The following is a 10,533-nucleotide window of genomic DNA, read 5'->3' as shown; positions in this document are numbered from 1 at the left end:
TGAAATTCCTTATTTCACAAGTGCACAAGTACCAAATTGTTATATAAATTGTTGTTCCATTGGCCTAAAATAAAGGTGTTGTCATTGTTGGCAACTTAAGTGGGCTTTGATATGGTATAGCAACACACAAAAAGGTTTCGAGAGAAAGAATCAAATTCAAATAAAGAAAACTCAAGAATCCCGTTTTTGAGGGTCTCTGTCCAGTTTTGATCAACTTCTTCATCGGATGGTCATCCAGTGTCCGATTGAGCCGATTTTTGAAGGAGAGCTTCACGACTTCTTGATCTTCAAATCCAACGGTGGGATTGTTTATTGGAGATCTCTAAGTTATTGGTTTACATTGTGACCTAGCAAGTTGGAGCTTGTCTAGGGGGTTGGGGTTGGTGTCCTTGTCTGAATTGCATTTTAGACTAAAGCAGGGATTGGTGTTCCTGGACTGTTGTAGTAGTCAAAATATCTAGGAGTGTATTGAGTAATATATGAAACCCTAGGTAGGGTATTACTCCGTGGATGTAGGCAATTTGGCCGAACCACGTAAACTTTGGTGCATTGCGTTTTTGGTTTATTTTTCTTTGTTGCACATATTGGAGTGCCTTGATTGCAGAGTGGTGGTACACTGTCTGGTAGACCCAGCCACATTGTGGTGTGTGGTAGACGTGTCCTTGTGCAGTTGATAGCTATGAGAAAGTTTTAATTAATCTTATTTCGAGATTAAAGAAGCTTCACATTGAAGTGAATTTTTGAAGACACTGATTCACCCCCCTCTCAGTGTCAATCTGGGAATAACAAAATTGTAACCGGAGTTTATAAAATGGCAATACTGACTATTAATGTAGATCTGCTGCCCAGTACAAGAAATCTTTTTCTTTTTCCTTTTGTTTGCATATTTAGTTATTATTATTTTTTTCTACAGACCTTCCTTAACTCCATTCATATTTTCTTTTACTGGATGAATAAAAGTCAGATTGTTACCCTTTCCTGATTGTTGCAATAGATAATCCTTTGCTAGTACTATAGACGATCCAGAGAGATATTACAAATGAGCTAGAGCTGCAGCTTTATTAATACCCTTATTTAGATATATCAAGAGTCTATTTGTTTTTCTTTTATTTTTTTTATTTTAATTTTTTGAAATTTTAACTAGGCAACAACTCTTTATTCAACTAGATATATAGACTCCAGTTAATTTATAAACTCGATCTATGCAGTGAGAGCATGGGCATCGAAGGCCTTAGTCAACTGAGCAATGAAATCCAGATACGTGGTTGGAGCAGGCACTTCCATATTTGCCTTCTCATACTCGATAGACCATTTGACTGTGTTCTTGCCACACTTGGACATTGGCTGCATTGTCACCCTGTAGGATTTGTACAGTTTCCCAATGTCTCCTTCATAGAAACTCTTCACAAGCTTTTTGTTCTCATCATCGATGGATTCGATCTTCTCCATTGTTGTCAAGCCATCATCTCCCCCTGTAACATCACAACTCAATTAGATCCTAGCCATTCAAGCTATTCTGATTTGTATAACATAGTAGAATTAACGTAATGTAAAACCTTGTATCAAAAGATCATATATACTTACCCCAGGAGTATTTTATATGGATAACAGAATTCGGGCTTTTTCCACATCCTCGAATAATCTCAGAATTTTTGAACATGCAAGGGGCAACTTTGGTGTAAAGATCTGCATGGTTCTTGTAAATGTCAAAGAACTTGTCTGCTGGAGATTGTATCTCTACTTCTGTGTCAAGCTTACCACTAGTAGCAGCCATGCTTAATTTCACACCTTAAGATGGTGAAGAAGCCCAAATAAATTAACGAAGAAGGACACACTTGGGTAGTCTTGGGGATTTTGGGTGCAGATGATAGTGTCTCATAACGGTTCATATTTATATCTACAATGAGAGGTATGGCCCACCACATTCGTTGCTTATTAAGTAGATATAGATAGATGCTAGACGGACGGTTCTCTTTGACCCATCCATGAGTAGTGGTCTGAGTTAAGCTTTGTACAAGAAAAAGTGCTGGACACATAAATAAACTCTTAGTGGAAGAATATATTCGAACGGCCACTTCAAAAGGATAAGGAAAGAAAAGTGTGGTGGCTGCGGCCTGGGGAGTGGGGGACCTATTCGGAATTTTTTCGGTTGAGTTTTTCTGACAAAGAAATATACTATCAATTATCCTTTGAATGGAGAACAGGACATCCAGAGTTTAAAATTAAATTAAAATAAAATAATTTTATCTTTTAATTCTTAGATGTGATTGATCGACATGTATTTTAATCCATAGAAAAATAATAATTTATTTTTGTTTTAGAAATTGAACGGATAAAGATCCACCTATTTTGGAATTCACTCAAAACCAAATTTGGCCCACAGAGTCAAACACGGAATTTCTGGGTGGGCCTCATGCGGGGTTGGGTTTTAATTTGAACGAACAAGTCGAAATCTAATGGTGGTCTATATTGACAATCTCCACATTATTAATAATTTAATTCTAATATTCCTTTTTTTTTTTTTTCTGGTTAAATTAATTCTAGTATTCTACCATAGGAAGAAATCAATTTGGTCCGAACTTAACCAAGCTTTGATAATGGGGATTCTATCATGGGATAATATGGTCCATTAACAATCTCTTTAACTCTTGAATGTAAAACAGAAATTTTACTTGAAAAAGAAGAAAAAATTAAAATCTAGAAGCTAGAGATAGAGCTGGTGAATAAAATGATATTTAAATAGAGAAGTTCTCAATATCCAACAAATGAGAAACGGTGAATTGGATAGAAGTGACTTACCGAATTCCCTCTTCATGTCACATTAGGTTTGTTGATATAATAGTACCCCAAATATCAACTTCTAAAACCGGGCAAAATTAAAGGAGTGCATGTAACGTGTTTTTCTCTTTTGTTGTTTGTTTTTTAGGGGAAAATGTTAGCATTGCATTGAAGAATTTCTACATGTATCTTCAACTTTGCAGCAAAACATGCGGAACCCCCGGCCTTCTGAATCACTTCCTCATTGGTGCTTCCCTGACATTTTAGACATGGGCCTTACACAATGTGTGAGAACTGTACTAAAAAGTTCTACAAAACTTAACACCATCCCTTAGTTGTTAACAGTTGAGAAGAAATTACCATTTTACCTTAAAATAAAAGATGAAATTTAAATCATAATGTAAAATTCCTATTCTACCCTCAATATTCTTTTTTTTTTCTTTAAAACCTCTCTTTTAAGAGATGGTTTATTCAATTCTCAAGCATCAACCCGATCCATCATTGTAAAACTTCTGATTAAGGCAGTAGAAAATAGATCTTTATTCGCCTTTGCAAATCTAGAAGACCTCCCATGGAGGTAAGGATGTCAATTGCATACCGAAACGGATTTTTATTTGCAGCAGCAGCTGCCTGCGGCTGCCGACGGTCCTCCTAGTGCCACATCATTAATACTTGATCAAACGGTTGAAATTCAACTAGTGAAAACTTATCTGTAAATATTAATTTTTGTTTTGTATTTTAAAGGCTTAAATTTTATAAATTTACAAAGAAGTCCCTCATCTCATCGCTCCTTCCTCATCGACAGCGTGTGTTTTCCATCGTCGTCGGAGACGAGCCCTCCCCCTTCAAGAACACGGGCATGCTCAAACAAACCGTTCTTCTTCAAGAACACAAAGAGGTTCAGCACGCCAATGATAATTTCTTACAATAAAAATGCCCAGGCAACGAAAACTCAGATACTGTGACTAGGGTTTTTCACAATCCAGGTGATCCCAAATCTGCAGCTCCAAAAACCTTCTATCTCTGTTCTCTGCCTCCGCCGCCGGTGCTTCTCCTGGAGAACTTACCGGAGAGGTTGTCGCCGTCGTGGGTGGTGATACTGCAGATGGACCTGGTGCTTCAATGGCTGCCGGAGCTGGGGTTGGAGATGCTGCGGGGGTGGGAGATGGAGAAGAAACAGGCGCTAGCGATGGTGCCGGAGAAGGCGCCTTCCCGAACAGATCGGTCAGAAGAAAAATATTGTCATCGGTGAAAATGCATACCGAAGTGTTATCAATCACCGTGTTAGCAACTCTCGAGGAATCGACACCGGTGTCCAAGGTCACAGAATCTCCAGCTGTTTTCACCATGAGGTCATACTTTCCGGCGCCGTTGGTTGCAAGAGTGCTGATTAGAGTCTTGGTGGTCTTCAAACTACTCATCCGACGGTGCAAACGAGGTTAAACCCTTAGCCATGGCTGACTGATAAACCTTGACAGCTCTAGAGCTTTGGATGAGCGAAGCAAATGTTTTGCATCCGTGGTTTTCGAGCAGCGTCGTAATGTTATCGTCGGAGGCGGAAGGAGCAACAGGATCTCCGATGCAATGATCGGCGAATTAGCCAATGACGGCCGGTGCTCCCAAATGGCGTCGGTGAGAATGAGATAGGGTTTCGGCTGTTGGGTAAATGAGGGATTTTTTTGTAAATTAATAAAATCTAAGCCCTTCAAATACAAAAAAAAAAATCAATATTTACAGATAACTTTTCACTAGTTGAATTTCAACCGTCTGATCAAATACTAATGATGTGGCACGTTGAGAACCGTCGGCAGCAGCAGGCTGCCGCAAATAAAAATCCATACCGAAAATGTTTAACCGTACCGAACCGCGCCATCTAAAACCGCACCATATTGTACTGTTAATCCGGATCTGCTGTCAGCAGAGGAGATTTTTTTTTTTTTTTTTTTTTAATTTTTTACCTTTTCCCTTTATTTGTATATATTTATATTTATTTCTCTTCTTTTTTTTTTTTCTTCTTCTTTTTCCTCTGCCTTCCTCACCTTCATTCATATTTACTTACTGGATTAAGAAAAGTAAAATTATCACCCTTTCCTGACTGTTGTAATAGATAATACCTTGCTAGTATTGTCGACGGTCCAGAGAGATTACAAATTAGAGCTGCTGCTTCCATAGTAAACCTAATAATAGAATCTCTTTATTTATTCATTTTAGCTATGCAGCTAACTCTTTATTCAAATTGGGTTGTTTCCAGTTTATAAACTTGCTCTATGCAGTGAGAGCATAGGCATCGAAGGCCTTAGTCAACTCAGCAGCCAAATCCAGAAAGGTGGTTGGAGCAGGCACTTCCATATTTGCCTTCTCGTACTCGATAGTCCATTTGACTGTGTTCTTGCCACACTTTGACATTAGCTGCAATGTCGCCCTGTAGGATTTGTACAGTTTCACAATGTCTCCTTCATAGAAACTCAGCACAAGCTTCTTGTTCTCGTCGTCAACGCATTCGATCTTCTCCATTGCTGTCAAAGAACCGTGTTCCCCTGTAACATAAGAACTTAGTTAGCCCAGCTATATATTCAATCTTTTTGGTTGATATAAATAGTCGTAAGTATCTAATGTAAAATCTTATATATATATATACTTGTGAACCCCTCCATACAATAGTTTGAAATTTTGTGAGTTGATGTGGATAGTCCCACCGTGTCACTGTTGACGCCTTTCGATCAAAATCTCAAAAGTGAGATGTGAAACTCTTCTTCCAACAACAAGAACTAGCGATGGCCGGAGTATATATTATTAATAGAAACATATGCTTACCCCAGACAAGTTTTAAATGAAGAACAGAATTCGGGCTCTTTCCACATCCTCGAATAATCTCACTATTCTTCATAATGTTAGGGGCAAGTTTGGTGTAGAGATTTGCATGGTTCTTGTAACTGGCAAAGAACTTGTCAGCTTGGGATTGTATCTCTGTTTCTCCCTCAACCTTACCAGTAGTAGCAGCCATGCTTTCACACCTTAAAATGGTCAAGAAGGCCAAACAAATATAGAACAAGAACACAACTGGGGAGTCTTGAGGATTTTGGGTGCAGATGATAGTCTGATAGGAGTGATATTTATATCTATACCGAGAGGTAATTAAGGACCACCTTACATGAATAGATATTATTAAATAGAAATAAGAAGATGCTGAAGGAAGGATTCTTTTAGACTCAACAACTAGTGGTGGTCCTGATTTAACCTTTGGATGAGAAGCAGTGGTGGAATAAGTATATTTTTAGTGGATTGTGCTTTGCTATGGTGTAGTGGTGTCGATGGTGCCCACCGCTGGATGCACACTTTGTGAATTTAATCAAATTCTAGCCGTTTAAAATACCATGTACACATTTAATCAACTTAAGTGAATCTAAACCAGCTAGTGTTTTTTTAAATTAAACCAAACCATGTTTTGAGCGGTTGGGATTGAATAGTATCTATGAGCACATATCCAACAGTGGGCACCACAGACACCACGAGCACTACACAAGTAAGATTAATTTTAGTGGGAGTAATGTGACTCTGCTGTGATTGTTAATTTTTCTGGTACAACAACGACATTTCCCTTAGTGTGCTCTTCAAAGATGACGAGGCCTTAAGGCAATTTGGACGCTATATAAGGTGGAAGATTTCTCATTGTTACAAGGAGATGAAGAATGCAATAGATTTCTTGGTAGGGTCAACAAGAATGTCTCAAATTTCAGAGGTTAATTTAGCTACTTGGTTAGCTATAATCAGGTCTAAATTAGATTGGGGTGTCTCGATTTGAACTTCCTCTCCATTAGTTTTGATCATATATTGAGCTCACAGGTTTATCATATCGAAGAAGATAAACCTCTGTTAGTATGGAATAGCCAAAAGACAGAAAGTGAACTAGTATCTTATCTCCTTAACATTTGGTGAACTATTTATGTATTTTGGATGATGAATAGAGGTCTATTTCCGTATCTCCTTTTCCTTTTTAGTAATACAACATAAAACAAATATAAAAAGGTAATGCAAGAATATATCTTTGTCGGAAAGTTGTTGGGCAACTAGAGCGAAGTTCATAGGAGAAATGATGAACTCTTGGGCAAGTGGGGGTAGGTCTGCACATCTAGGTTCGTTGTGTAATACTCCAAATATCAGCTGCAGGGTGCTCTACCAAAAAATATCAACGAAGTTCATGTAAAAGGAGCAAAGTCAAGTGGTGCATGTAACCTTTTGGGAAAAAAAAGAAAAGAAAAGAAAAGAAAAGGAAAACACTTTTTCGGTGCTAAAAATTAGCATTGCATTACATTAAAGATTTTTTCACATGTACCCTTAACTTTGCAGCAAAACATCTGTCAGGCCCCTAACCCAATTTACAAATCTCCAATAATTTGAGAAAAATTTGAGTCAGTCCAGGAAAGAGAATTAGAGACTCCCTCTTGGTGAATAAATGCTCAAGAAGATGAAGAAGAGAATGTTCTTTAGGAGTAAATGCAGGAGAGTAATGACTGGAGCATTAAAGTCTTACCGTTGTTCATGCATAGTAATAATTTATATAGCTAGTCCATACCTAAATTTGATAGTGGATGCTCCAAAGCCCTAGATGCTCGTCTGATGAGATGAAGGGTGGAGGTGGCTTCTTGGAGAGGCTTACTTGGCAAGCTGAATCGTGTGATCCTCATGACAACTGGAGATCTTGTTGGTGAATCAAGTGTTCAGCATCAGGTTGATCCTGATGTGACACCAACCCACAGTTGGGGGACAAAAGATGTATATGTAATACTCGATGCAAACTTTGGACGAATGAGAAACTTCCTCATGAACAATGAACATTTATGATTCTTAGTGCATTCAATGCTGAATTAAATGTTGTGATTGACGTTTGGATAAGGATACGCCGAATCCCTTATTTGCGCTACTTTTATCGAGAAGTAGCATGAGGACAACTGTGTGTCACTACATGGTCTTTTTTGCTACTTCTTAGCTAGTATCTTTTCCAAGAAGTGTCAAGTCAAAGAAGTACCAGATGAATCATGTTGGACTAGATTTGAACCCTTGGCTCAGTCCAAATGATCTGCTCTGGTTCATGGTTCATTGGCTTGAACCATAATGACCATAACACCTACCATGGAGGCTAGTTCTAGGCCTTATAGACACGATCACTAATGATATTATTCTTCATCAACATCCTCCTGTGCCATCTCAAAACCTCTTACATTTGGTAGAAGATAGGGTGACATGGAGAACCAGATTGCAATATCGTCCTTAACCCAAGATTGCAAAAATGAAGGTTTAATTGTAAATTTATATGAAATCGTCTCAAGTTTGGATGTCATTGGGAAGAGCCATTTCTCCAAAAAAAAAAAAAAAAAAAACCTTATATAGATGAAAACCCTAAAAAACTTCAAAACTTCTTTTTTTGTTTTTTTTTTTGTTTTTACTTTCCTTTGGTTAAAACCATGTTTGAGTTTGTGCATCTAGTTAGAATTTGTTTCATGTATGGATGTGATTCTAGCATAGTAGTTGCAATTTCCTATGTAGAGACTGTAAGTCCAAGAAAGTTATAAGTTCGAATCTCCGTCCTTACCACACCTCCCCCCCCCTCCTCCCCGAGCCTATGGGCCCCCAGTAGCCATAACTCGTTTGATGATGGCCCAAGAAAAAAAGAAGAAGACTTTGTTCCATATTAGTTACAAGACTCCCTCCCCCCACCCTTCATCCACCTCTGTATATGATTAACTTTGAAAATAATATGTAAGGTCAGGAGTTTTATTATCATTTTAGCACATGTTATGGGTAAACCACTCATTACTAGTTTGTACTAGGTCAGCTGGCGGTCTAAGTACAAAGTAATGTTGAACCACATATTATACTCAGGAAGAATCGTAACCATCGATTGAGAGATGAACATCCGACGAATCAGGTAAAATGAAGGCAAAAGTTGAAACCTATAAATACGAGAAAGACGAACGCAGAGGTACGATACTAATTTTCCTGCCTTTTGGCCTTTTGGACCTAAGGTTCTTTGGAGATCTAGATTTTCCTCAACTCGAGCTCTATTGACTTGACTGTCGAAAACGAATCCCAATCAATTAAGTTGATCAACTTCGTTTTAATATTGTTCTTTAGATCACTTGCGGGCTAGCAGAAGTTCAACCAGCTCAGATCAGAACGATCTAGTTTAGTTCGGTCTACTATCTCATAAGATTTGACACCAATACCACATAGCGTCATTTTAATCATATCAAAAAATATTTTGAATTTCAGTCATAATGTGTAAATTGTAAGAGGTCCTTAATGGTGCTTAACGTAGGGGAGCTTTTTGTAAGGATTACAAAAAGGGGTGTCACCGGCTAAGGATGCATGTAAAAGTTTCCATTAAAAAAAAAGAATTAAGAATATTGAATGTGCTACTCCAGAACAAGAAAGAATCGATGCTAAACATAGGACTGATTTCTTAATGATTATTTTGATTAGTTGATTAGTTTCCTTGTGTTCCACCATCAGATGACCATCAAAAGGGAATCAACAAAATCAGTTACAAATACTAAAATGTGCTTGCACGTTTTTTTGAAGATATTATTTTGTATGTGTCATTTCTTCTTCTATATAAAGAGCTGAGTTGGTTCCTAGTGGCTCTAACAATTTTTAAATCGAACTTATTTTCTTAATTTTCTATTGAAATGTGTCAGTGTGTGTGTCTTATCAATGAATTTGGGAGTTATTTTATCTTGGAGGTAACGATACAAAGGTCAATCCAATCTACACTAGAATGGGGCATTCAAATACTTTGAAGAGAGTACGTCTTTGTACGACTCAACTCATGTATGTGTTTATACTTGAAGATTCATGAGATGTTACTGAACTCTTCTTCAATTTTTACAAAAATATTATGTATCGCCAATCAAATAAATCTTATAATATTTGTTTTTCAGTCTTGTACTTTGTGCCCGAATATAATTTCCATCTCTCCCTTTCCGCATTCTAGTTAACTTTATGGGTACAACTTTTTCTTAATTCACTCAAGAAGATAAGCAGATTTAGTGAGGAATTTCTATGGAGATTCTGACTTTAGGATAATATGATAAGTGTTCTATCTTCTTCTTATCTCCTTTCTCTTGAAGTGGTCTTGTGAATATATTCGTCCAAGCAACTAGTTGCTCCACTAAGAAATAAATAACGCCAACCCAATATATTATTTTTTAACTATTCATCCATTACCCAATAGCCTGTTATATATAGATTAACGTTCCACCACTTTTTTTCTCAACCATATATATTATTTTTTTAACACAATATAATCATCATAAGGGGAGGGAAAAAAAGGATTTAAACAAAACACCAAACCTCACGGCCACTGTTACCTCCGACGTTAAAAAGTAGCTATCACTTTTTGACAATCAATAACCGACCATTCCTCTTTATTTTTTCAAATGACTTGCATCCCACCATCTCTCCATGATCCCTTTTTCTTTTTTTTTTTCCTTTTCGATCACCAGTCTTCAAGTCAGATGGAGAATCACAAAAAAAAAAAAAAAATTTCAATTTCATGATCTTTATACCAAAGAGTCATATACATTTGATAAATCCATCTCTGTTGTCTTTGCACCATTCCTCTCTTTCTTAGATCTTTGCACACCTTTGTTCAATTAATGCCACTTGTTAGGAATACCGGATACATATAAAAATAAAAAATAAATAAATAAAAGAAGAAGAAGAAATATAGAATTAAAACACACGAAAATTTTAATG

The 10,533-nt window shown here is 37.2% G+C and overlaps 2 protein-coding genes and 1 pseudogene across 2 annotated transcripts; all 3 read right to left on the bottom strand.

Annotated features, from left to right (window-relative positions):
• Positions 1-1,124: 1,124 nt before the first annotated feature.
• LOC149024834 (MLP-like protein 423) lies at positions 1,125-1,852 on the bottom strand. Its single transcript, XM_089145025.1, has 2 exons — positions 1,585-1,852; positions 1,125-1,472 (listed from the first exon to the last, which is right to left on the bottom strand). Exons 1-2 carry the CDS (start codon positions 1,772-1,774, stop codon positions 1,201-1,203), a joined length of 462 nt encoding a protein of 153 aa, XP_089001151.1. The 5' UTR covers positions 1,775-1,852; the 3' UTR covers positions 1,125-1,200.
• Positions 1,853-3,700: 1,848 nt separating this feature from the next.
• LOC149024833 (fasciclin-like arabinogalactan protein 10) lies at positions 3,701-4,617 on the bottom strand (annotated as a pseudogene).
• Positions 4,618-4,705: 88 nt separating this feature from the next.
• LOC149024832 (MLP-like protein 423) lies at positions 4,706-5,862 on the bottom strand. The gene is made up of 2 exons (XM_089145024.1): positions 5,593-5,862; positions 4,706-5,315 (listed from the first exon to the last, which is right to left on the bottom strand). The coding sequence occupies exons 1-2, from the start codon at positions 5,780-5,782 to the stop codon at positions 5,044-5,046; spliced, it is 462 nt and encodes a 153-aa protein (XP_089001150.1). The 5' UTR covers positions 5,783-5,862; the 3' UTR covers positions 4,706-5,043.
• Positions 5,863-10,533: the final 4,671 nt, after the last annotated feature.

This window comes from Hakea prostrata, chromosome 2 (assembly GCF_041222555.1).
Source record: "Hakea prostrata isolate BN-2017 chromosome 2, UWA_Hpros_2, whole genome shotgun sequence".
NCBI lineage: Eukaryota > Viridiplantae > Streptophyta > Magnoliopsida > Proteales > Proteaceae > Hakea > Hakea prostrata.
This window is presented reverse-complemented; position numbering and strand designations above follow the sequence as displayed.

Coding starts and splice junctions, on each gene's coding strand:
- LOC149024834 (XM_089145025.1), bottom strand. CDS start 1,774: ATGGCTGCTACTAGTGGTAAGCTTGACACAGAAGTAGAGATACAATCT. Junction 1,473..1,584: donor CCATATAAAATACTCCTGGG/GTAAGTATATAT, acceptor GTGATGTTACAG/GGGGAGATGATGGCTTGACA.
- LOC149024832 (XM_089145024.1), bottom strand. CDS start 5,782: ATGGCTGCTACTACTGGTAAGGTTGAGGGAGAAACAGAGATACAATCC. Junction 5,316..5,592: donor TCATTTAAAACTTGTCTGGG/GTAAGCATATGT, acceptor CTTATGTTACAG/GGGAACACGGTTCTTTGACA.